Source organism: Coturnix japonica, chromosome 2, assembly GCF_001577835.2.
Source record: "Coturnix japonica isolate 7356 chromosome 2, Coturnix japonica 2.1, whole genome shotgun sequence".
Lineage (NCBI taxonomy): Eukaryota > Metazoa > Chordata > Aves > Galliformes > Phasianidae > Coturnix > Coturnix japonica.
In genome coordinates this window covers 126,690,374-126,715,762 of record NC_029517.1, presented here as the reverse complement: position 1 = coordinate 126,715,762, position 25,389 = coordinate 126,690,374, and the positions used below count along the sequence as shown (strand labels likewise).

Here is a 25,389-nt window from a genome sequence, read left to right as displayed (position 1 = left end):
AATGGTTTGGGTTGGAAGGGACCTTTAAGATCATTTAGTTTCAACCCCCTGCTACAGGCAGGGACACCTCCATCTAGACCAGGTTACTCAAAGCCCCATCCAGCCTGGCCTTGAATGCTTCCTCATCATCTCCATGGCCGTTCTCTGGGCCTGCTCCAACAGCTCCATGTCCTTCTTGAGTTGGGAGTCCCAGGCGTGGATGCAGTACTCCAGATGGAGTCACACAAGAGCAGAGCAGAGGGGCAGAATCACCTCCCTCGCCCTTCTGGTCACGCTTCTCATATCACAGAATCACAGAATGACTCGGGTTGGAAGGGACCTCAAGGATCATGTAGTTCCAACCCCCCTGCCTGGCAGGGCCACCAAACATACACCTTTACTAGATCAGGTTGCCCAGGGCCCCGTCCAACCTGGTCTTGAACACCTCCAAGGACGGGGCATCCACAACCTCCCTGGGCAGCCTGTTCCAGGGCCTAACCACTCTCCTAGTGAAGAACTTCCCCCTAACATCCAACCTAAATCTTCCCTCTTTTAACTTAAAACCATTTCCCCGTGTCCTGCTATTGTCAGCCCTTTTGAAGAGTTTACTCCCCTCCTGGGAGTAAGTTCCCTTCAGGTATTGAAAGGCTGCAATGAGGTCACCCCACAACCTTCTCTTCTCCAGGCTGAACAAACCCAACTCCCTCAGCCTGTCCTCATAGGGGAGGTGCTCCAGCCCCCTGATCATCTTCGTGTCCCTCCTCTGGACCCTTTCCAAAATCTCCATATCTTTTTTGTACTGAGGGCTCCACACCTGGACACAGTACTCCAGATGGGGCCTCACAAGAGCAGAGTAGAGAGGGACAATCACCTCCCTATCCCTGCTGACCACCCCTCTCTTGATGGAGCCCAGGATCCCATTTGCTTTCCGGGCTGCCAGAGCGCACTGCTGGCTCATGTTGAGTCTTTCGTCCATCAGGACCCCCAGGTCTTTCTGTGCCGAGCAGCCCCTTTAAGGAGCGCGACCCGCACTCTGCTGCCCCGCCCGCCCGCTTCTGTTTCGCTTCCCCCGCCCCTGCCTGAGACACAGGGAGTCAAAGCAGGTGCATGCGCAGTGTGCCGCGCGTGCGCAGTCACCTGCTGGATGCCGCCCCTCCCCGCCGGTACATCCGGGTCACCGCCCGCCCTCCCGCACGGCCGGTCCCCTGTGGTGCTTTGCGGCTCGCCCCCTCCCCCTCCTCCCCCCTCCCCTCAGCGCGGGCGGCTCCGGCGCTGTCGCCATCCGCCCCTGCCCTGCGCGGGGTCTGGCCCGGCCCGGCACAGGGAGGCGGCGGCTCCGGCTCCGTCCGCATCGCCGGGCGGCTCGGTGAGTGCGGCGGCGGCGTGCGGGGAGGGCGGGTCGGGCTCAACGCAACCTCGGCGCCCCTCAGCCTCGGCGGCGCGACCCCCCCCCTCCCCATTCTTCTTTTACCAGACTACTCTTCCCTCCCCCCCCCCCCCCCCCCCCCCCCCCCCCTTCCTCCTAACACACGTTCCTGCCGCGGCCCATCTGTTGCTCCTCCGCAACTTCTCGCGGCTCTGGGAGCGGCCCCGGGGCTGCCGGTCCGGCGTGTCCCCCCGGTGTGCGGTACAGCGGCTGCTGCGGCTGTCGACCAGCCTTGGGGTAAGGAGAGTCCAGCAGCAGTTCGGAGCTGGTTCTCGTCTCTTCACTAAGCGGCTGATAGAATCGTATTGTAATTAGATGTGAATTCTGATTTAGGAATACCGGCGTGTGCGACTCGGTTGTGGCTTGTTAGTTTGAAGTTTGGTGTAAGATCGTCTTCTTGGGGTCTTAAAATACAGCAACCTTCACAGACTCGTCCTGGATAAAGAAACCGAGATGCTGCTGGCTGTGGAGGTTCCATTGCATGTGGATGTCAGTGTGGCAGCTCCTTCAGGTGTGGTAGCAGTGTCTCACCTTAAATCATTGTGAATTTCTCGTGCTGTAAAGTAGAAACATAGGCGTCACCTCAACACGCACGTTGATCCTTAAACCAGAATTGAGGCTGCTGTGGTGATCTGTCATCTTCCCTATTACCAGCTCTGAAAAGTTTGCTGTCCTCAAACTTATTCATTTCTCCTTTTGCACAAGCAGCTTTCATTACTTGTGCTGGTTCCTTAGATCGTATTTATACAGTAAATGAGTGTTTTCTGTAGTAGTGGGCTGTGGCAGGTGGGGTATTGGACAGGAGACATTCAGCCGCTCAGCTGAGGTTACTGCTGTCAGAGTTGGAACCTGCACCAACCTGTCAGCTGCAGCCTGATGTGTTTTGTTACATTGAGACACACCGCTGGGCTTCAGCAAACATCTCCAGCTCTGCGTTGTAAGGGTAACGATAAAAACCCAAATGACGTGAGTGAAACACTGTGGAATAGGAACGGGTTTTGTTTGACGTACAGAGAGCGCTGCATTATTGAAACAGAAGCTTTTAGTGGAAGCGTAGATAGCATTTTATTGAAGTCAAGCTGTGAGGTTTCTTCTTGCATACATTAGCTGTCAAGAGAATAGGGACAGTGGAAGGAAACAATCCCAGAATCAGTTCTGAAATACCTCCGTCGTGAAGCATTGAAAGTGAGGAACGAATCCGATCCTTTTCTGTTATATAACTCCCATTTGTCATCAGGTGCTCTAGATTTTCCTCATTGTTTGCAGTTTAGCTGAGGCCACCTGAGGTGAGTGATTATTGAAAGGTTCTTCTGAAATCCTCCGCCTCCTCACATGGAGCCTTTCCTGCAGGAGCCCGGCTGGCTCTTGAAACACAGCGATAGCTGGTTCTTTCTTGCAGATGTAACTGTTCTGTTCTAGCTGCAGTCCTACATCAGAGCAGGATTAATTTGAAGTGAATTGACTGCAATACTCAGCACACAAGTAGTTCACGGAAAGGTATGTGGAGAGCTTTGTAAGAAGTCAGGAGACTGACACCTTGAGTGATGCTTATTGGACACCTGTATGAAGAGATGGAAGGGTGGGGAGTGTTTGTGTTGCTAAACGCTGTGTTATTGAGTGATACAGTAAATAGAGGTCTGTAATGTGGAAAGCAGTATGTAGGAGGGCCGCTTTGGGTTTCTGTACCTGCTTAGATGTAGTAAATGTAAATGTAGGCTTTGTATCCAGGGAGAATACAGATGTGCAGGCAGCCTGCAGCACTGCTGTGTTGTTGCCTGCCAGCTGGGGGCATGGATGGGAACAGTCACAAAGGGAGAGATAAAACTTACATGCAGGAAGTCAGATTTGTTTTTTAGCAGCCACTGAGTACTTGTTGTTGTTGCTTCTTAAGGAGCACTGCTAAAGTAAGCCAGGGTTATCACCCTTGCCTGCTCTTTCTGAAAGCACTCTCCCTTTAAATTACAGCAAGAGTTATAGTCCTTGATGTTGGCAGGCTTAAGTTGAGCAGTGTGGCTCCTGGCTCTTAAAACTCATGTTAACCACCCTGAAGTATATTATAAATAAATATGAGACAGAAAGAAAATAATGGAAGTGCATCTTCAAAGCTGAATATTTTGAGTATTGTGAAATTGCATCTCCTGGAGTATTAATTGTTAAGAAAACGTGCTGCAGGTAAGGTATGAAGCTCAAGTGAATGTAAATGCTGAATCCATGCAGGGCTTGAGTGTCAGCACTGCACTCTTGCATTAGCACTGGGATGCAGAGATGAAGAATCTTCCTGGTGGTTGTTGTGGTCCACCTAGGTCCATCAGAATGGCTTCAAGGGGAATGACAGTGAGGGGATGATGCAAGGAGTTGGAGTTTAGGTTGGATGTTAAGGGGAAGTTCTTCACTAGGAGAGTGGTTAGGCCCTGGAACAGGCTGCCCAGGGAGGTTGTGGATGTCCCGTCCTTGGAGGTGTTCAAGACCAGGTTGGACAGAGCCCTGGGCAACCTCATCTAGTAAATGTGTATGTTTGGTGGCCCTGCCAGGCAGGGGGGTTGGAACTACATGATCCTTGAGGTCCCTTCCAACCTGGCTCATTCTGTGATTCTGTGAGTTAAACATTGGCGCTTAATAGCCCCGGCACCTGGCAGTGGTGATTCAGGCAGGCAAGGTAAGGTTAATTTCAAAGCATTTTCTGGCTGTAAGCAGTGACCAGTTGTCTGTACCTTTTGACATCTTTTCAACACCCATTCATTTCCATGTATCAGGAGTACTTCTGAGGAAGGACCATTGGCTTAATCTTAATAGTAATCTGTAAGGAGTATTTATATAACTTTCCTCATCATTGGGTAGTTTAACGCCTCTAACACAAGTCTGCTTTTCACATGCACAAAGATATTGGCTTGTTTGCTTGCTGTCGATTTCAGGATCTTTTATAAATCCACCTCAGTTTCTCTTCTGCGGTTCAGGAATGTTCTCTCGAGTGCCACAAGCTGCAGCTGGCAGAATGCTTCAAACTGCCTGAAATTTGCTGAGAGTAACAGGCTGTCTTCTATCGGCGGTGTTTTACATTTGCCGTTCCGCTGCCTATTGGAGGTAGCAGTACTGCAATTATATAAACAGCAGAGCTTAGCAGAAACCACCACCAAACAATGAATAGCTTTAGAATTGACGAGGTAAAGCTGGAAGTATTTTTAGTTACAGCACTTTCTCCTGTGTTCCCCATCTCCCGTGGTTTTAATTGCATTCTTCTTTTTAGAACTAGCACTTTGTCTCTTCAGTCACATGGAAGCCTGACGCGCAGAGAATACCTTCACTGTGGAGACAGTGAAACCAGATGCAAGCAAAGCAATTGAAAGGTGAAAGTCAAATGGTGCCTTGTGCCTTTTGCTCTTGATGGCTCAAGTCTCAAGGTAGTTCAGAGACGGTCATAGATAAGAGGTAAAGGCTGATATGTCCTTCCACTCTTCCAACCTTTGTTGTTTGCTTATGCTGTCAGCTTTGTTTGCTGTTGCTACTGACTCTATCATATGGTCTTAGTTAAATGCTTAATGGTTTGGTTTTTTTTTATCTTGGGTTAATATTAGAAGTGTAAAGGCTGATCATTTAGTTATGATTTCTAAAACACTGTGAGGTGCCGGGCTTCTTTTTTTAGTGTTCTGTAGCTGTTTTATGTGTTCTGGGACATAGTTTTGTCTACCTGGTTTACTCTAACCTAAATTCTAATACTGCATTTGGGGAATACCACGTGAATGACCAAAGTCAGTGGTTTTTCAACTACACAAAATCATTGTGGATCTGTAGGAAAAATCAGAGAATGAACGTCTCTGAAATAAAATAAGTGCTAATTCCATGTGTATAAGCACCGCTTTCCTCTAATAATGTTTCTACAGGAGGCTTTTTTTCCCTCATGTTGTAGTGGAAGCGAGCGCTATGGTTTGTGATCTTATTTACTAAGTGTTTGATGCTCTGGCTTACGGACCTGCAGCACTTGGGATTCCCAGGTGGTCTCAATGCAAATAGTAATTGGGTCTGGGACAGCTTAGCTTGTGAGATTGAGTGCATTCAGTTTGGTGTGGCTGTACTTAACTAAAATAGCCTACCTTGCAAAACAGGCCTTCTGTCTGCCACCCACACCAAACCCTAAAGCCTCATCTTGTGGGAGTTAATACATTGGTCTGGAAGGCTGATTCTCATCAACATAAGCTCCACCTGAGCTGGTGACCACTAGGCAAAAGAAGTTCTGTACCAACAATCAGTTTGTGTATGAGGAAGTGGGGCAGGAGGCTGTCCTAGATACATCCTTAAAAGCCCTTTTTACATCCGCCTGCATACTTAACCATTCTTTGGTTGCACGAAGCTGCTCTGTGAGTGAGTTCTGTTTAACTGGAGCAGTTCAAAAGCCTCTTAAATGCAGCCAGGAGGCAATTCTGGTTCTCCTTCAGCACTTGATGATTAAATTAAATGGAGTGTTAGGGTGAGTAACTTCTAGTGTGCTATACAAGGTAATAGATGAGTTCCTAAGAACCTGAGTTGTAAATGAGCTGACTGGTAAGCCCTGTTTCTGTGACAAGTGGGTCTAGCAGTTGTATAACTTCAGAAGTCAAATGTAATTGAGTGCGCTTCCAGTCAGGTGTGGCGCTGGGAGAAAACTGGTTTGGATTTATGGGGCTCTAGAGGGAAACAATCTCACAGACAGGGAGATCTTGTGCTGGACAGCAAGGTGCTTCTGCTTATGTACAACATTAATCTTTTTAGTGCAAAAAGTGTAGTTTTCTGCTTTCTAGGCTGTCTGTTCAAAGGCACTGATAGACTGAAATCAATTTAGAGGAATGACTTAAATATATCCATAGGTCTATTTCTTAAAAGCAAAACAAGCCTTCCCTGCTTACTGTCTGCCTGCCAGGTTTTACTCTCACAAAGTGTGTTCTGGGCAGGAGCTTGAAAAGCCAGTCCATTTCTTTTTTGTTACATTTGCACCTTTAATGTGCTGAGGCAAATGGTTATTTGAAACTGTCCCTTCTTAATGTGGAAGGGAAATGTGTAACCACCAGACTTTACCAAGCTTTGTCTTGAAGGTAAAACTGCTGACGTCTTATAGAGATGAGGATCATATGGACAAGACAGAGCATTGTATCAGGACTGATAATGAACGGTATTTAATTGATTTAGTATTTAGATTTCCTATTTGATTTTTTTTTTTTTTTTTTTTTTTTTTTTTGTGAAAATATGTTTGTCAGTGAGACATCCAATTGAATTGTAATGGTAGTTTTGTAGTAATAAACTGCAGTATAAACCAGTAATAAACTGGGTGCTTCTTGTGCTCACGTGCAGCTGACTGAAATGGTGCTCTTGTGCCTTAGCAGGGCTTACCTTTGCACCTCAGTTCAGAGCTGAGTTCATTTCTAAGCAGTGCTAACAGGATGACGTGCCTTGGTATCTCCTAGCCTGAAGTTTAGAGGGTGATGTTCCAGCAGCTTTCGAGCATCCAAACAAATCCAAAGTTGTTTTCTTTTCAGAAATCTGTTTTTAGCAACATTCAGACTTGTCCTGGAGTCTCTTCTAGGGCTTCTTAATAAGCGTGGTGTAGAGTTGTGTCCCAGGAGGTAATTGTTGCAAGTGAGTCTGGCGGTAACATCTATGAAATGACAGCATAATACGCTATTGATAAAGACTTTGAGCAAATACTGTTATATATTGATGTTAATATTGTGTCAGGTGTTCAGAAGAGTTACAGTCAAAGTACTTCAGTAGCTGCCAAAAGTGAGACTTGGGAACAGATGTTCTAACTGTATTGAAATTTTGTGACAGCTCTTCAAACAGCTCTGGTGTGCCTGAGCTCTGCAGCAGGGGGTTTGTGCTGGGTTTGTGCCTCCTGCTTTGCTCCTCTTCCATTTCCTAGTGCAGAATATGCCTTGTTTTGACTCCATTACAGGCCTATGAAAACTCATTTCTAATAAACATTCATCCAGTCAGGCAATATAGTGGAAGAAAAGCTGGGATAGAGGTAATGTCTGAGGTGAGGATTGGTCACTGGAAGGAAGGGTAAGTCAGGAGGAGCAGCAGCTCATTTTGAGCTGAAAGTGGGGAAAAAATGGGAGCTAGAATCTGGGTCTGAGCTGGGGACAACTTGATCAAAAACTGGTGGAAGGAAAGAGCTCTGGGAGCTTGTGGGCTGTGTGAAGGCTGCCAGTGTGGGACTGACTGAGGGAACATGTAGGAATTATTATGTCAGTCTGTCAGCAGGTTGGAGTCAAAGGGAAAGAGGAAATTGCTGGACGAAGAAAATGTGGGATGAGAAGGACTGATAGGCGAAGCAAGAGGGGTTTGGGTCTCTTGGACAAAAAATATGTTGGAAATAAAATTAGGGTCAGAAAACTTGTAGAGATGGACAAAAGTTAAATAAAACATCGGAGTCTTCTCTCCTGCCGTTCATAGATGACATATCTTTGCCACTTCAACCTGCTATGTGGTACAGTGATCAAAACCAGTGCAGTGAGCAGATGGTTGTGATTCCATTCACGTGGCACTTAGCTGCAAGGACGATCTGACTGGACTCATCTCCTAGTTTAGGCTATATACTTGTTTTTCTTCCTATGAACTTGGAAACAGAGCACTCAGAAGGCAGCCTTGAATCCACAGTTGTATCTCTTGCTTTGGTTAGGACCCCTGCTTTGTTTTATCCCCAGGACAAAGTGACTAGTGCTTGTTTTGTTCTGTCCTTCAGTACTTTGCCAGATTCTCTTCAAATCTCGCTCCGGAGATTAATTTTCTCTTGGAGAGTCTGGTACTGTTCTCTGTACTGTTATTTGTTACCAGTCTATTGAGATGAGGAAGTGGTTTGCTTCCTATTTTACACATGAGCAAAGGCACGAAGAAGAGAAGTTCAGATAGTTCTGCATGCGTGGCTAGAAATGACTGGAACCCCAGTCCTTTTAGAATAGCTTATGTATTACAGCCACATCCCTATCAGATGCGCTTCTGTTTTCTTGCTGCGGTTCCATTTGAAGACATTTTTTGTCTCTTTGCACTTAACAGCCACTGAATTGGAGAGTGCAGCAGTGAGCAAAGTCTTTTAGATCATTGCAGCAGCAGAACATTGTTGTTGTTTCATTTTGCTAGAAAGGCAAACTTATTCCTGGCATTATTTTTTTCTTCACGTAAGCATTTGCTTGCTCAGAGAAACGAGGAAGTTCACAAATTCTGGTGTTGTGTGACTCTCAAGAGCTCATACTCTGGTATCAGGAACTCCCACAAACTGCTGATATTGATACAGATAGGATGCAGATAGTGGTGTTTCCTGCATTCCTGAGCCGTACTGTAGTCATGCAGCTTTAGGGTCAAACTTTCAGGTACTGTAAAGATATACCTGTTAGTATTCAGACTGTATGGCAAAGTCCTGGTGGTAGGGCAGCTTTATTAGTAGAGTTTGGGACAACTAATTCCTTTCTCTCCTGTTCGATGAAGGAGGAAGGGATGAGCTTGGTTTTATTTCTCAGGTCAGGCTCTGTTTGAGCCTTCCATATTGCTCTGCTTAGCTGTTCAGTTAGATAGGCAGCCCTGCTGGATGTAGGCACTGGGAGGGAGGAGCTGTGAGCACTTTCTGTTTTGTAGAGCCCTGTGGCTTCTCACGTTTCTCTTAGAAGAACCATATCTATTTATTCTGTCACTGGAAGGAGGGGTAAAACATCTTTGCTATTCTTTTTTGGATCCTCCTACTAACTCATTTTCCGGCTTTGCCTTGGGAGCTTCTGCTTCAGATAAGTACTATGAATGTGGCTCATCCTGCTTAGAAAGCTGCATAGTATTTTAAAGAGAGGGGGAAAAAAAAAAGTTTACTCCTGGGTAAAGAAAGAACAGCAGCCTCTGCTGATGGAGCTGTGGTTTTTTGCCTTTTCTTGCCAGGCCTACTGTGTTGGCTTCTGTTCAGTTAATGTTTGGCTGATGGACTCTGCAGCTAGCAGGGCTAGGAACACTTTGGCTGTAGGTTTCTCTTGAAGGCTTAGCAAAAATTTCTGTGCCCTGTGAGGGAGGAGAAGATCACAGGAGTAGTTTGGACCTAAAAACTCAGACGGTACTTGGTGTTTTTTATTTAGAAGCACAGCTGGCTGCTGATGTAACAAGCAAATTGAGGGACTTTCACATTGAATAGCATGTTTACGTTTGTAAAGGGCACAGGAACAACAATTTGAAACAATCTGAGCCTTGGGTGCTGTTTTCTGACCTTACACAGGCTTTCTGTGTACTGAGTTCTGTGATCTGCCAGCTCTGCCCACCTTCTCTTCTGTGGGTGGATTTACGCAGTTGAAGTCTCTTCAGTTCAAGTAAGAACTGTAGTGACACTTAGGAAAGGAACATGAAGTGCAACATGCTGGAGCATGGCTACGTGTGGGTGAGTCAGGCAGGAGCTGGGAGTAGCAGCCCTAAAAAAGAAGAGGAAGTACAGTCATTATAAAACTTCATTTAAAAAAAGACAAACAAACAAACCCCAGCAGCCATCCGTCAAAAGAGGAAAGGAATGTGATAAACTAATATACTTAGTGTCCTACAGTTACTTTCTCTATATGGATTGCATGTATGTAAATATATAAATATATTGACATCAGATATGCACCCATATAGTAGCATATGTGTCCACATACCGTACAGTATAGTCAGCTATATCATAGAACGGCTTGGGTTAAAAATGACCACAATGATCATTCAGTTTCAAACTCCTCTGCTATGTGCAGGGTCACCCACCACCAGACCAGGCTGCCCAAGGCTGCACCCAGCCTGGCCTTGAATGTCTCCAGGGATGGGGCATCCACAGCCTCCCTGGGCAACCTGTTTCAGTGCATCACCATCCTGTGAGTGATAAAATTCCTTCTAATATCAAACCTAAACCTCCCCTGTCTCAGTTTAAGGCCATTCCCCCTTGTCCTATCAATATCTTCCATCTCCTCTTTGTATACTCCCTTCAAATATTTGAAGGCCACAATGAGGTCTCCCTTGAGCCTTCTGTTCTCCATGCTGAATAATCCCAGTTTCCTTAACCTTTCCTCATAGGAGGGAGAGGTGCTCCAGCACCTCATCTTAGTCGCCCTCCTCTGGACCTGTTCAAAGGGCTCAGGCCTGGATGCTGTACTGCAGATGGGGCCTCACAAGAGAGAAGTAGAGGGGGACAGGTACTCCAGTAGGGCAGTTTGGAGCCCAAATGAATTTGAGCTGCTGTGGAACCACATGTATTTTTAGAAAACGAGTACTTTAATTGCTGGACGAGATACTGAAGTGATTTTCAGGCCTCTGTTTTGCTGTGCCACCTCTATAGGCTTTGCTTATGCTCTTGTTCCATCTGCTGGGGGCAGGTCCTTTTTGCCAGGGAACAAGTGAGTGTGCCCTCATCAGAGCACGTTGTGTGTTGCTGACAGTTGTCAAGAAATAAAACACACTGACTGTAATTAAGTGCAGTTTTCACGATGTGTCACTTATATGGCACTACCACAGTGATTCAGTGCTTCTTTGTTTTGTTGTCTTGTTCTGTATGTAATAGATTCATAGAAAGAACTAAAAATCATTTCATACCTTCAAGTAATTTGTTTTTCATTCCCACAACTGTAAAGCTTTAACTTGCTTAGAGAGCATCATTTTCAGACCCGGTACCAAAGCCAAATGGTTTCTTTAAAATGAAAAGCACAGTTGTTGTGCTTAGAACTGCTCTGGTTCCTGGCTTTAAATCAGAGCTTTGGGAAAGCAAAGAGCAAACAAAAAATCAACTAAAGATATTTGCTTTAGTCCCGGTGATCTGCAGCTCTCGGCAAATGGCAGCGGTTCCTTTTTGTCCCGTGTTTGTAAATTAGGAGAAACTTTGTGCAATAATGCACGGTACTTTTAATCCCATTTTTTTCTTATGATTGCTGTTTTATGGTGATTCTAAAGTGTATCTTTTTTTTTTTCTAAGGCCAGTGTTCAGTGTTAATGAAAGCTACTGTTTCACTTCATCTTTGGGAGTTCAGAGGAAAAAAAAATGCAGATAATGAATACAATCCTTGTTAGATGACTGAATAGCAATCTTATTTAGGATAGTGTTTTATAAATGACCTATTTCTTCCAAAATCCTTTGGACACTTGTGTTGGTTTTTGTTTGATTTAAAGCTGGTTTAGTTAAGACATTCCTTTTTTTCCCCATTTCCTTAGGAGGTCTTGGAGCTCTGCTTCCATCACTTCATCTGCTGCCCTTCACCGAAGGAGAGCACCTAATAAAAGTGTTTTTTATTTCATCAGCCAGTAATTGCGTGTAACATCATCTCTTCATTACTGCTGTCAGCTGTGCTGAGCTCCAGAAGTTGCTGAGACTGCTATTACAGGATTGGCTTATAATGGAAACTTGAAGTCTGTGCTGCTTGTGGGCAGTGAAATAGAAGTAACTGGAAGGTAGGCTTCATGCTCTTGTCTCATGTCTGGTTGGGTAGTTTCGTTATTGCTCCGTCCTTTCTAATCCTCTTTTATTGGACATTTATTTAGAATGTTCTTCTTGCTCATACCTCAGGAAATGTCTGTCATAGGAAACATTCTTTGCGTTTTCCTTTTTGATCCACCACGCTTTTCTCTGCTTTGTTCTCCACTTTATATTCTTAGCAACAAAATGGTTGGAGTAGCCGCTACTTGCGGGAGCTAATTCAGTAGTGTGATAAGCCTGGTTTTTATCCAGGCGCTTCCTTCACTGAGCATTGTTAATGCTTGTAATCATCAGCAGGGATAGGGAGGTGATTGTCCCTCTCTACTCTGCTCTTGTGAGGCCCCATCTGGAGTACTGTGTCCAGGTGTGGAGCCCTCAGTACAAAAAAGACATGGAGACTTTGGAAAGGGTCCAGAGGAGGGCCACGAAGATGATCAGGGGGCTGGAGCACCTCCCCTATGAGGACAGGCTGAGGGAGTTGGGTTTGTTCAGCCTGGAGAAGAGAAGCCTGTGGGGTGACCTCATTGCAGCCTTTCAGTACCTGAAGGGAACTTACTCCCAGGAGGGGAGTAAACTCTTCGAAAGGGCTGACAATAGCAGGACACGGGGAAATGGTTTTAAGTTAAAAGAGGGAAGATTTAGGTTGGATGTTAGGGGGAAGTTCTTTACTACGAGAGTGGTTAGGCCCTGGAACAGGCTGCCCAGGGAGGTTGTGGATGCCCCGTCCTTGGAGGTGTTCAAGACCAGGTTGGACGGGGCCCTGGGCAACCTGATCTAGTAAAGGTGTATGTTTGGTGGCCCTGCCAGGCAGGGGGGTTGGAACTACACGATCCTTGAGGTCCCTTCCAACCCGGGTCATTCGGTGATTCTGTGTGTGATTCTGTGATTATCACAGGCTGTAGATAATACTTGTTGAAAGACGCAGGTTTTTGTTATTTCCTGATCTTCATAATGACAGAGTTCTGAGTTAAATCAGGGTAACACCGAAAATGTAATTGGGCTGAGAGTTAAGATGACTTTTTTTATATACCCATGTTCTGTAGGTTAATTATGAAGAGAGGACTTTTGCAGTGGTTTCTAACACAACAACTGTGTCCTCAGGAAACTGAGTGGCTGCTTCCTCCTTCACTGTAGCACCTGCTCCAAATAATTGGCTGTGTACCTTGCAAAGTGGTACTGATTTAGTTTTTAAATAGAAATAGTGTGGTCATTGTTTTAAATGTGCTGCATTGTTGTTTAATAACTTCAGAGAAGTTATTCATGTACCTGTTACCCCACTCTAAATTGTCTGGGGAAACTGATACCAACCAAGGGTACTCTACCCACATTAACCCAGGTTCATTAGTGTTGGTTCAGAGGAGGAAACAAGACAAGGAATGTTTGTTCTGCTGGCAGTCACAGCTTAAAGTAAAACAGGGTAAAAGCTTTAGTTTGTATGGAGTTTTAGAGGGACTGAAGGAAACAAATACATCTCTTAATTTTATACTGAAAATGTTCTTCAGAAAGGCATTCTGTTGCAGTAGTTGAGCTTCCTATTTTTTCCCATACTTGACATTTGTTTTTAACAAAGTAATTACAAGGAAATGCTTTGCACTCACTCACTCCTAATAAACGTTAAAGCCTTTCATTTATCTGTGAAATCCTTTGGCAGGCTTGACTTCTGTCAGACAACAAGGTGTGCAGTCCTGTCTGTGTCACTGTGGGAAATGAGCCAGGGGATTGACCTGTGGCCTGTGTCAGTGCTGCGCTCTCTCCAGTGTGAGCCTTTTCCATTCAAGATCTTTTTTTTTTCTTCAGCATGGTTTGTTAGCTTTCTAAAAGGAGACCTAAGGATGTGACTCAACTTTACTGAAGGAAGGAAACATGAGATGTAGCTGTTCTCCTGTTCTGAGCTTACAGCAGACCTCTGCAGAGGGCTCGGTACTGTTACTAACAAATGTACAACTGCTCATGGGAAATAAGGAAAGTGTAGCTGTGTGGATATTCTTGGCTTTGTAAAAAAAGATGAAGCTGTTAATGTCATCTGGCATGCAGGTAAAATAAAAAGCATCCCCCACTTTATTCAAATCATTTGAATCTGTAGGGTCTGAAGCCCTGTTCCCCCTCTCCACTCCACACACGCTCCACAGAATGCCATGAGCTACTTGCAATCAGGTAAGAGTTGAAGATGGCTGATCCATTACAGCTGATGTGGCAGCAAACTGTGGACAGGGGGACAGCAATAGTGTTAGCTCTGCTCCAGATAGAGTCCTAAATCAGTTTCATTTGCCAGTCTGACTGCAATGGATCGTGTTCTGAAGTGCAGCTTTACAATGGAGAAAATAACCAGTAAAACCCCAAACAATCAAAAAGCCCAACACCCTGATGGCTTTGAAAAATTAGCTCTTCCTGCTCCTTGGGTAAGGTGTGAAGTAGATTTTCACGCATGACTTACAGATGCCAATAACAGACTGAACTAATCTTGCTGTTCCAAGACACGGCTCTGCTAGCTGGACCCATAACATCCTGCAGCCCGTTGATCAGTCACTAAACTACCTTTAGCACTGCTGGCTGAAGTTGTTGAAAGCAGGATTTTATTTCTTTTTAAGACATGGCTGGAAGCCATGCAGTCATCTTAGCATTCAGTGCAGCTGAGGAAAGTGGAATTGCCCAATGTTTTGGTGTGCAAACTAAGTTGTGATATGATTGAATGGCTGATGCAGGACTTCTACCCTGTGAGCTTGTTCTTCATCTGTTTTGGCGCTTGGCAAGTTTGTTGGTGTAGGGAACTTGCTTTGGCAGGGGGGTTGGACTCAATGATCTCTAGAGGTCCCTTCCAACCCCTACAGTTCTGTGTAAGGAACAGACAAAGTGAAGAAAGAGGCCTTCAGGAAAGCAGAGATGGGAATAGGTGGCGGAAGAGGGACTTCACGAAAAGCTCATAACTGTATCATCATCACCTTTTTCTGCTTGTTTGTAGAGAATCTGCGTGCTGTTCAGAAAATGGCTGACCTAGTTTCTTGGCTAGTGAAGTAGTATATGTGCCTGCTTTCTATTCGTAGATCAAACTGATGTGGAAAACTGTTTAAAATCTTGAAACATAAGAGAGAGGATACTAACCTACTTACCTTAGACTTTGATTTCAGTGCACTTGAGAGCTAACGTGATAAAGATATATAAAACAAAAAACATGGCCTAAGCTAATGGGAAATGAATAGCTCTTCATGGAATGCAGAGTTGACATCCAGTTTTCAGGCAGTATGTTTAAAATAAATTAAATCAGACTTTTAAATTAGTTACTGTGTGGGGAAAAATAACTTTGGCTCTTGCTGTCAGTGTTGTTTGAAGAGAATGGAGATGTTCATGGCTATTCAAGAGTCTTTTAACTACCTCTGAAAGAGTACCAAGCATCTGCTGTTAAATATCTGCTGCTGGGTGAGGTGGACATTTGGTGTGGATCATTTTGGCTCTTCTCTTGCCAGAAAACCCTCATCTGGATTCTTTCAATGTGAGGGTAGTGGCTAGTTATCCAAGTTCACTGTCAGTATTATGCTGCAATATAAAAATCCTTAAACTCAAAGAGAAAGTGGAGGGCTTGGGTTTGTCCTCGGTTCTTTGCTTTTTATGGTTGCTAAAAAGATATTTTAAATAAAAAAAAAAAAAAAAAAAGAGCCTTCAGGTAAGAAGATATTCATCTTTAAGTGATGCTGTATTTATAGTTTCTTTAAAAGTAAGAACACTTCACTACTTGTTAACCTGGCAGTGCTGAAAATCAGTGTACTTGAAGTAAGTGCTTGTTGTGATACCAGTTGTGAGGTTTCATTTTAAAACCCAGAAAATGATGTAAGAGGGAAACCTGTCCTACCTTCATGGGTATGAAGGTATGGGCACTGGGTATGGCACCCTATGCCTTGAGAGCTGCTTGTAGGGGTGTTCCAAATCAGAACAAAGTAGCGAAGATGCCAAAGGGTTGTTCATTCATTCTTCCATTATCTTGTGCATAGGATGGCTTCTCAATGCTGCAGATATGGGGCTGTTTATACATAGCTCTTTTATTTCTTCACATTAGTGTACTAGCTAGCATCTCTTGCTCTGCAAATCCAAAGTTTGTGGTGGAATTCAGGCTTCTGTTCATCTTTTTGCTGCTGTGTTTGGAAGGAGAAGCTCGAATTAACCTGCTGAACAGAGGGAAAGGAGTTCTCTCTCCTCTTTACATAAAGCCCATAGTACTGAAGTGGGATGGGGGCAGGAAGGATGCCAGTGCCAATTACCAGCTACAGCAGCTTTCAGAGAGCTGTTCATAATGTTACTTAGCGCTAAACAGACTTGTTTGGTCTGGAATTTTACAATTCTGCTTAGTGTAAAGATAACACACTTCTTATTGGGTGGTTATTTTCCATTGTTAGCTCTCTGCTTTTCCTCCCCTTATGTGAATACTATAAAGCTCAATTGTTGATACTGTCTGCGTGAAACTGGAAAGATTTTGCTTTTTGAAAATGAGACATTACTTCTATCAGGTTTGGGTCAGGTTGGTTTTGTTGAAGTGATTCCTGTTTTAATTCAAATACTGCCTGAGCTGATTTTTACCTACTTCAGTGTCAGTAAGGGAGGGCAGTTTAATGAACACGTAGTTGAACATGCCTATGCAGCTAAACCAAAACGAACTTAACCTTACTTCACTTTTCGAACTTAACTTTTATAGCTTAAAAGAATGTTGGCTGCCAAGCAGGTGCTTGTGTGTGTATAAAGATGGGCAGGGCATGGCTGCACTTAGAACTGTGGAGCAGACCATTGTGCCAGCTCCTATTGGAGTCATTGACAGAGTGCTACAAATGGTGCCAGGTGATATATTTTGTCATACTACATATTTCAGCAAAATCCTTCTCTGTGTACTGACAAACTTCCCCCCTCATACCCCCTTGTGTATCTGAGTGCTCATTAAACATGGTTTGGTTGGATCCATCTCATGAGGACCGACAGCATTTTCTTTCCATGATACAGCTGGAAGTTATGTTGACTAGAAAGACCAGGGTAAGTTCTGCGGGATATGGAGTGAAAGGCTATTAAATGGGTAACATTAGGAGCTGACAATAAAGCTCTGGTCTGGAAGCTCAGAAGATAAAGCAGTCTCACTGTGAGCTTGGTGTTCTGGTGGTGCAACTGTGCCATGTGAGGAACTTCAGGGAATTTATAACCTTGGTGTTATTGTGGCATTTAAAGGACAAGTTGAATAGGGGAGATCTTAATTATTTTTGGGAGCTCTGGGGAACTGTGTTGAGTGAAGTACGTGTGCTTAAACAGAAGTCTCTTTTGAGTATATGGAGTGGTAATGTGTTGACTGGCTGTCATGTGTTTTGAGTTTGGGGCTGCGTGTTGTTGCGAGTAAGATTACACTGAAGCGTGGCTATTTGTATGGATGATAAAGCCTTTCAAATGAAAAGGGGGTGATGAAGGTTGCTAACAAGAAAGAGAGATTATTTGAATAGAAGGATGAAGGAAAACTCTAAGTGTACGCAGATAGTAAGTCCTGCAAGAATGCTTGACAGGCAGGACTTATCATTCAAGAAGCCTTCAAAAGCTTGGCTCCAGTGTAAAGGCCATTTGACCTGTAACTACAGCTGTTTTACTGGAACTGGTTACATTCCTATTCTTAAGAGTGAAGTTCTGTGTTCCTGGTATAACAACTTGCTCTGCTTCCCCTTCCCCTCCAAATTCTTAGCAAGTTATTTCTTTAATTTCCTGCTATTTCTCACAGCAAACCTTTCTGTGTTCTACAGCAATAAAATGCATGTCTTCCTGTGTCCCTTGGGAAATAATGAGGGTGAGTGATAAAGTGGTTGGCATTACCTCATGCCAGCATCACTGTCCAGTTGTTCCAAGCTTGCATGTATTTAGTAGTTATAAGGGTTTTTCAGTTAGTTAATTTTCAGCTTAAAGTATGTTTAGGTCTGTGTTTTTCAAGGCTTCTGTGAATATCAGCTTTATGTAGAAGCAACAATAATTCTTAACAATCCAGTTTTGATAAATGGGACACTTGAAAGGTTTATGTCTGCAGCTGTCATTGGCAATTCCAACATTATTCTGGCTTTTAGACAGTTCTTAAGCTTTTTTGGAAGTCAGTCATGTTGGCCAATTGTTGTGTGTGGCTCTTCTTTTTTTTTCTGTGGGGAGTGGAAACAGGTGTTTTCAAGCCTGATAATCGAACAGCTTTAAGGAAGGAACCACTGAGTGTCTTGCAAATACCTCTTAAAGGCTCTCTTCGCTTTAGGGCTGTGAAGGCGAATGATTTATGTAAGTTAGGAGATAAGCCTAATCTTGTGTTCTCTGTCACAAGCGGTTCCACTTTCTGTATGAACTCAAAAGTAAGATGGGACTGATGGCCTTGATGCCTGCCTTTGATTTCTGTGTGTTTGTACCTCATTTCCATCTACTACTGGGTGTGCAGACTGGTAGATGAGGGAAAGGCAGCTGATGTAGTTTACCTAGACTTCAGAAATGCCTTTGACACAGTCTCTCACAGTATTCTTCTGGGGAAACTGGCTGCCCATGGCCTGGGCAGGTGTACCCTCCTTTGGGTAAGGAACTGGCTAAAGGGCTGTGCCCAACGGGTAGTGGTGAATGCAGTTAAGTTCAGCTGGCGACCTGTTACAAGTGGTGTCCCCCAGGGGTCAGTATTAGGGCTCGCCTTGTTTAATATCTTCATTAATGACCTAGATGAGGAGATTAAGTGTACCCTCAGTAAGTTTGCAGATGATACCAAACTGGGAAGTAGTGTTGATCTGCCTGAGGGTAGGGAAGCCCTTCAGAGGGTTCTGGATAGGCTGGATCACCGGGCTGAGGTGAATAGGGTGAGGTTCAACAAGGCCAAGTGCCGGGTCCTGCATTTTGGTCACAGTAACCCCATGTAGCGCTATAGGCTTGGGGCAAAGTGCCTGGATGACTGAGAAGATGAAAGGGACCTGGGGGTGTTTTTTGATGCTCGGTTGAACACGATCCAACAGTGTGCCCAGGTGGCCAAGGAGGCCAACGGCATCCTGGCCTGTATAAGAAATAGTGTGGCCAGCAGGAGCAGAGAGGTAATCATCCCCTTGTACTCAGCACTGGTGAGGCCGCATCTCCAGTATTGTGTTCAGTTTTGGGCACCTTAGTACGAGAAAGACATTGAAGCCCTGGAATGTGTCCAGAGAAGGGCAGTGAAACTGGTGAGGGGTCTGGAGCACAAGTCTTATGATGAGCGGCTCAGGGAGCTGGGATTGTTTAGTCTGTAGAAGAGGAGGCTCAGGGGGACCTCATTGCACTCTATAACTTCCTGAAGGGAGGTTGTGATGAGGAGGAGCCTGGCCTCTTCTGCCAGGCAACAAACAGGACCTGAGGAAATGGCTGCAAGTTGTGCCAGAGGAGGTTTAGATTAGACATAAGAAGGAACTTTTTCTTTCAGAGAGTGGTCAGGCACTGGAATGGCTGCCCAGGGAGGTGGTGGATTCGCTGTCGCTGGCAGTGTTCAAGAGGTGTCTGGATGAGGAGCTACGAGATATGGTTTAGTGGTTTGCTGTAGCTACGGTAATGAGAGGATGGTTGGACTAGATGATCTTGTGTGTCCTTTCCAACCTTGTCATTCTATGATTCTATGATACAGGGACTGTGTGAATTAACCAGTGCTGTAAAACAGGAGCAGATTAATCTAGGCTGAAGGAGTAGATAGTAGGTTGTAACTTTGTTTTATCAAAGTAACAGAAGTGGGTGTTTTGCTAGTAGCACAGTCCAGCTGTGTAACATTGTTTTAAATGACTCCACCTTGGAGGATTTATGAGAGCAAGGCAGGTAATTGCACATACCTCTTTATTCTTCCATAGCACCTCAGTTAAGCTCCAAGTTGACTTCATGGGTTATTTGACTAATTTGGTCATGAAACTTTGCACAAAGCCTTGCTGTAAAGAGTGAAGCTTTGGTACACTGAGATTTCTCCCGGAGTTGTGTTATTGTGGCCTGATTTCTTCAGATAATTCAAGGACAGGTTTGTTTGGGTTGGGTTTTTTGTCTATTTGCTTTTGCTTGTCTTTCCAAACTAAATCCAGCCTTGTGGCTTGGGTTTCTTGGCAGCTTAATTAGTGCTCACTGATTTCCAAGTGACAAGAGTGGAAATTACTGGGTGTAGGTGACTGTTACTTGTACGTTCATGCTCAGAATTGCTGCATCTGGAGCTGCTTGTGCTCTGCTTCCACAAATGGAGGGAAAAATACCCAAAGCTGTGTGTGTGGACAGATTTTGGTTTCTCAAAATTACAGTAAGTGACTATTTTAGACTCTTAGAGTATCTGTTTTGTAAATGGGGAAAAATGCACTTGGTTAGAATGTCTGAAAGCAGAAACAAAGCCTCAAAGATCAATTATTTCAGAAGTGCTTATTTTTCCTTAAATACTCGGGCATTTTAAGGAGTAAGCAGGACAGAAATAAGCTTCTACTGTTCCGCACAGGAGTGCAAGTGAAAGAAGAGACTGAAAGCCACAAATCTGCATGCTGGGGTTGTTCGTAATAGTAACTTTGAACTGTTACAACACTTCTGAATGCCTCAGTGATAGCAGTGTATTTGTGATAACAGTGCGTGCACGTCAGAGACGCAGTAAGGGTAAGTGTGCAGCTTGATGATAAATAACACTTGCTCATGACAGAGTGTACAACAGTGACACAAATAAAATCACTTAAAACTGCTGTTAACTCGTAAGCTCTCAACATGTTTTATTATTTGAAGGAAAAAGAAACTTGGGGAAGCTCTTCAGTTGTAATAAATTGCAGTTCTAAATTCTGATGAAAACACTGAATTGTTCTCTTGTAAAACACATTTCTGACTGTCGGCTTGTGGAAGTTACTGATGTGGCTGAGTGAAACGTAGAGTAATTTAGAGTAAAAAAGAAACAATTCTAAACAACCTTATCTTGACACAGATTTGTTTAGGGCTGTTTCGCTGTTGGGAATTTCTAAATTGGCATAAGATACAAAACTTGTTTGCCTTTTAAGTGTTTTATTCACTGAGCAAAATACAGAACTAAAGTGACATATTTCTTTAAAAATTGATGTCATGAAACATTGATTGAATTTTAATTGAAAGTTTTCCGGCACCTCTGTGGAAATCCAGGATGTTGTCAGGTAATGTGACTGCAGATTGAAAACCTTTCCAACCAAAGCATTCAGAAGGATAGAATAGATGGCAGTGTCTCTGTACATCAAGGTGTATCTGTTGGGAGGTCGGTCGGTCTGTCTGTCTCTTCTTTTTATGCCCCTATCTGAACTTTACTGTGCTTCTTTTTGCTTTGTGTTTCTCTTAGGTTTCCATTTTCTTATGTATAAATGTAACATAATTTTTCTTGAAGCTGGGTGCTGACTGGTGGCCCTTGCTCTTACAATCATTACGATGATCAAAAGGTATATATTTATGTTTAGAGGAATTTATGGCAGTAATGGAGCTGTCTCCTCGTAGTTGAGCTTCCTACTGTGGGTTGCTTTCCTGGTGCTATATATGTGCTGAAGCAGTGAATGAGGCTTTGAGAAGCTGCCTGACAAACAAAGGGATTTCTTACAAGTAGTATAAGTTAGTTCTTATCGATGGCCTGGTGCTACTTTCCAGTATTGATAGGATGCAATACAATCCAGGAAAAACTCTGTGCATTAAGGCGCTGCATTGGAAGCTACTTGTGGGAATGGAATATGCGCTTCAGTTGCTGATTTTGAAGTTGGCAAAGAAAGTGCAGCAGCTGATGGCCTCTGCCATCTATTAGGACCACAGCATCAGTTCAAAAAATTGTCCTAATAAAAGCTGAATGTCTGTTTTTAACTACTTAACATTTTAAGGTGCTCCTCTAATAATCCAACAGCAGCTTTTTTCTCTTGAAGAAGAGAAGGCTCTGGAGAGACCTCATTTTGGCCTTCCGGTACTTGAAGTGGGTTTATAAACAGGAGAGGGAATGGCTGCTTATGAGGGTGGATAGTGATAGGACAAGGGGGAATAGTATTGAACTAAGACAGGGGAGGTTTAGGTTAGATATTAGGAGGAAGTTTTTCACACAGAGGGTGGTGATGCACTGGAACAAGTTGCCCAAGGAGGCTGTGGATGCCCCATCCCTGGAGGCATTCAAGGCCTGGCTGGATGTGGCTCTGGGCAGCCTGGGCTGGTGGTTGGCGATCCTGCACACAGCAGGAGGCTTGAAAATGGATGATCTTTGAGTGTTCTTTCAATCCAGGTTGTTCGGTGATTCTTTGATATGGGAGATGTAGTCTCTCAAGGCTAGCATCTATTTCTGTATTTGCAAGATAAGAGACTAAACAAAATCAGAGTATTCTAAATGGTTCTAAATCTGTGAATGCCATATTTATTGAAAGACTGAAAAGAAGCTGCTAAAAGATGCTTGATTGGCTAAAGTTATTTTACACAGCTCTTGTAAATTCAGCTTACCTGTTCTAGTGATGCTTCTGACAGTACCGTAATGCTAAGGTAACTTTCTATGTTAGGCCCAGTGACAAGCATATCTTTATTAATGAGATTTATAGTTATGTATATCCTTTCACTTCCTTTGTCTTGTTTGTGTCATATCCTAATAGTTAGAGACTACTGGCAAACGTCTGCTGTGTCAGAAGGTTCCTGCTATAGGAAGTTCTGCTGGAGGATAACCAATAAATCATGCTGTTCTTTGGCAGCGTCTGTGCCACGTGAGATGTCCCTGATAAACTGCATTAGTTCATGAATGGAAATGCAAATAATTCCATAGTAGGTAATGTTTGTTCTATCCCATGCTAGGCGTGACGAGCCTTGAGCTAAATCCCGTCTGTCATGAAAATTAACTGGCTTCATTTATTCTGTGGGTTTTTAAAAGTACAAACGAACCAGATGATACAGAAGATTTCTGTAGTTACCCTGAATAAATCTGAAGGCAGAGAGACCTGGCTGTATTGCACAGTTTGACTTCTCTGAGTGCTCTTTACTGTGTGTGTGCAGCCCTTCCCTGTCAGCAGCCAGACGTGTCTGTTGTGTACAACTAATCAGTGCAGCTGTACCAAATCCAACACACCCTGTAGGCACTGAATCATAGTCCTTGTACAGCTCTGCAGGCACTGAATCACAGTCCTTGAGCGGATGAGTACACAGCACCACATGACAGAGCCAGTTTCTTCCTAGAAGGTATATGCATGTGCACACTTTTGTTTTCAGCTCTCGCCAAGCTGGAGCTTGCTTCTGGGTTTGTGTTGCACAATACAAGTCACACTCCTCTAGATAATAAGCTTCTGAGGAGCTTGGGAGGCTCTGCCTGTTGTTGGTGTGAACAGTGGTTCATATGTAGCACTGTCTCTCCTCTGGCTGATAATGTGGGTGAGGGCCCTGTGGGTTTCTCATGAAGGAGCAGCCTAGGGCACACTTCACCTGTAGAGCATCTAACTTGTCACATGGCGTTAAAGCCCTTTGCAGACGAAGTCCCCAAAGCAAATTTTAAAACTGCAAAAGTTGGGCACTTGAAATTTAAGTCTAGTTATACACTATTATTGCTGCTTATACCTGTTACTCTGTTACTCTTCAAATCCAACACCTGGAACTTTTCTGAATGTTTGTAAGCAGACACAGTGCTGGTATTGATTATAGTCTTGCTGCATGTGCTTGCATCCACTCACAAAAGTAATGGCAAGTAGATGAAAAACTGCTGTATGTCTCTGTTGTGCTCTTAGATACAAAGTTACTATCTGTAACTACCTAAATGTGTGCTGAGCTTGACTCTTCAACATGAATTTTATTATTTAAAGTACATTTCTTTCATGTGTGTATTTAACTTCAGGTTTTTGACTGCATTTCCCCATAGAAAAACTCTGTACCCTCAAAACTGTTAATCTTGGAACAAGTATTTCTAGCCTTACAGTAGCAAAAGAACTTTACAGTCTGATCAGGCTGTGTAAGAAAGGTGGATTAAAGCCTTTTATGGTAGCTCCTCCATCCGTGTTTTGAACAAAGGTCTTTTACTTTACAGGTACAGACTGAAGTTTCGGGGGGATGTGAGAGTGTAGGAATGGCTTAAAGTTAATCAGATTTTAGGTGGGTGTCCACTTGCTTTTCACGTGTAGTGAGACGCTGAGGCAGTCTGTCAACAGCTTTCTGGGTGTGATATATTGAACCCTAAAAATGTCATTCACACCACCAGGACTGAGAGCTTGGACTGCTTTATACATCAGGTAGGGAAAGTTACGTCTACTAAACATGGCTAAGAGATTGAAGTAATGCCTGGTCTTCTGTAGACTAGATATCAGGCTTGTCTAAATCTGGGTGATTAGGAAACAGGAGGAAAAAAAGGATATGCTGATGTGGTATCCACATACAGGGCTTCAGAGTACCTTCTCTATCCCCTGCTACCTGCTTTCAGTAGTAAGAGCTCTTAAATTGCACCTAATGCAAAAGAGGCAGGTTCATTTGTATAATTGCCTGCTGATTGTCGCAGGTGAGAAGCCTGGCTGTAATCTGTCGGTGGAGTCCTGAAGTCAGTGTTGGTGTGGGAGCCAGGTGAGTGAGTGCCTCGCTCAGCTGCAGCTGGGATGCTTTGCAAATAGAGGTTGGAGGGGTGGATCCAGGAAAGGCTGAGCACAGCCTGGTGAGGAGGAATTTTAATGGCATGGGAAAGTCCTGGTTTTTAGTCTTAACTCACAGTAGATCTTTGTCTAGTGGAAAACTGAAGCTCTTCTTTGGAGCCTAGATGAGCAGCTGCAATCTTCTTCCTGTAAGCCTTACTTAGGAAGAGTTCTTGTAGGTTGCTTGTATGTTTAACCATTGAGGCAAAGTGTGTATAATTGGACCTTGCCATTTTCATTTCTTGCTACTGAGACTTGTTTTATAAGGAAGTTGGGGAGTGCTTCACCTCCATTCTGCCTGCCTTCCTTTGAGTAGGGGCACTCAAAGGACTTGGGTTGCTCTGCGATGAGTAACTGTTTTAAAGGGGAACAGTGAAATACTGGTTATGTTTGGGATTTTTTCCAAGTTAAATAGTCTTATGTTAGAATATTCAAATGATCCCTATCGGTACAGTTGTACTTGCAGTTCCACATTTCTTTGTGAAATAGAGAAACACACTCATTGTACGGTTAGATGAAATTGGTATTTATGGTTTCAGTTTTATGTTGAACTCGAGATCTATTTTGTTTCTACTGCTGCATTTATGGTAAATCTTGAGACAGGTTCCTGAATTCCAGCATGGTGGGTGAACGAGGACTTGAAGGTAAAGGGTCTGATTTGGATCTTCTGAAGTGTGAACGAACTCTTGAACCTCGAGCACGTGCTGTCCCCCTTAGTGGAGGAGTGTGTTATTATTCTGTGCAGATCCTCCAACTTCAGGTGTATTTTAGGGGAAAGAGGCTGAACCATGCAGCTCTGAGCTCAAAATGTCATGTGTGATGTTTGAAAACAGGACAATAACACTGAAAGGAGAGAAAGAATCACAGAAAATACTTACAGTCGGAAGTCTTTTTGATTACTTCAGAGTAATTAACAGAGGAAAAGCTGGTCAGGGTTCTGTGTGCTAAGTCTGGTAAATTACACTTCAGTTAAAGCATTGTCTTGG

At 43.9% G+C, this 25,389-nt stretch overlaps 2 protein-coding genes across 5 annotated transcripts in view; both read left to right on the top strand.

Moving 5' to 3' along the window:
• The window catches only part of LOC116652412, a 29,918-nt gene extending 18,272 nt beyond the window's left edge, over positions 1-11,646 (top strand). The window contains exon 2 of the mRNA XM_032442599.1: positions 11,567-11,646. Within this exon, the coding sequence (XP_032298490.1) occupies positions 11,567-11,629 (63 nt within the window). The 3' untranslated portion in view covers positions 11,630-11,646. The remainder of the gene's footprint in view (positions 1-11,566) is intronic.
• Positions 1,197-25,389, top strand: part of CYRIB (CYFIP related Rac1 interactor B) — a 66,538-nt gene continuing 42,345 nt past the window's right edge. For 2 of the 4 annotated variants that reach the window (XM_032442904.1, XM_032442905.1), the window contains exon 1: positions 11,680-11,803. The gene's annotated coding sequence lies outside the window, so the exon portion shown is untranslated. Of the gene's footprint in view, positions 1,346-11,679; positions 11,804-25,389 lie in introns of those variants that run through there. The other 2 variants (XM_032442903.1, XM_015856330.2) reach the window with 2 other exon arrangements.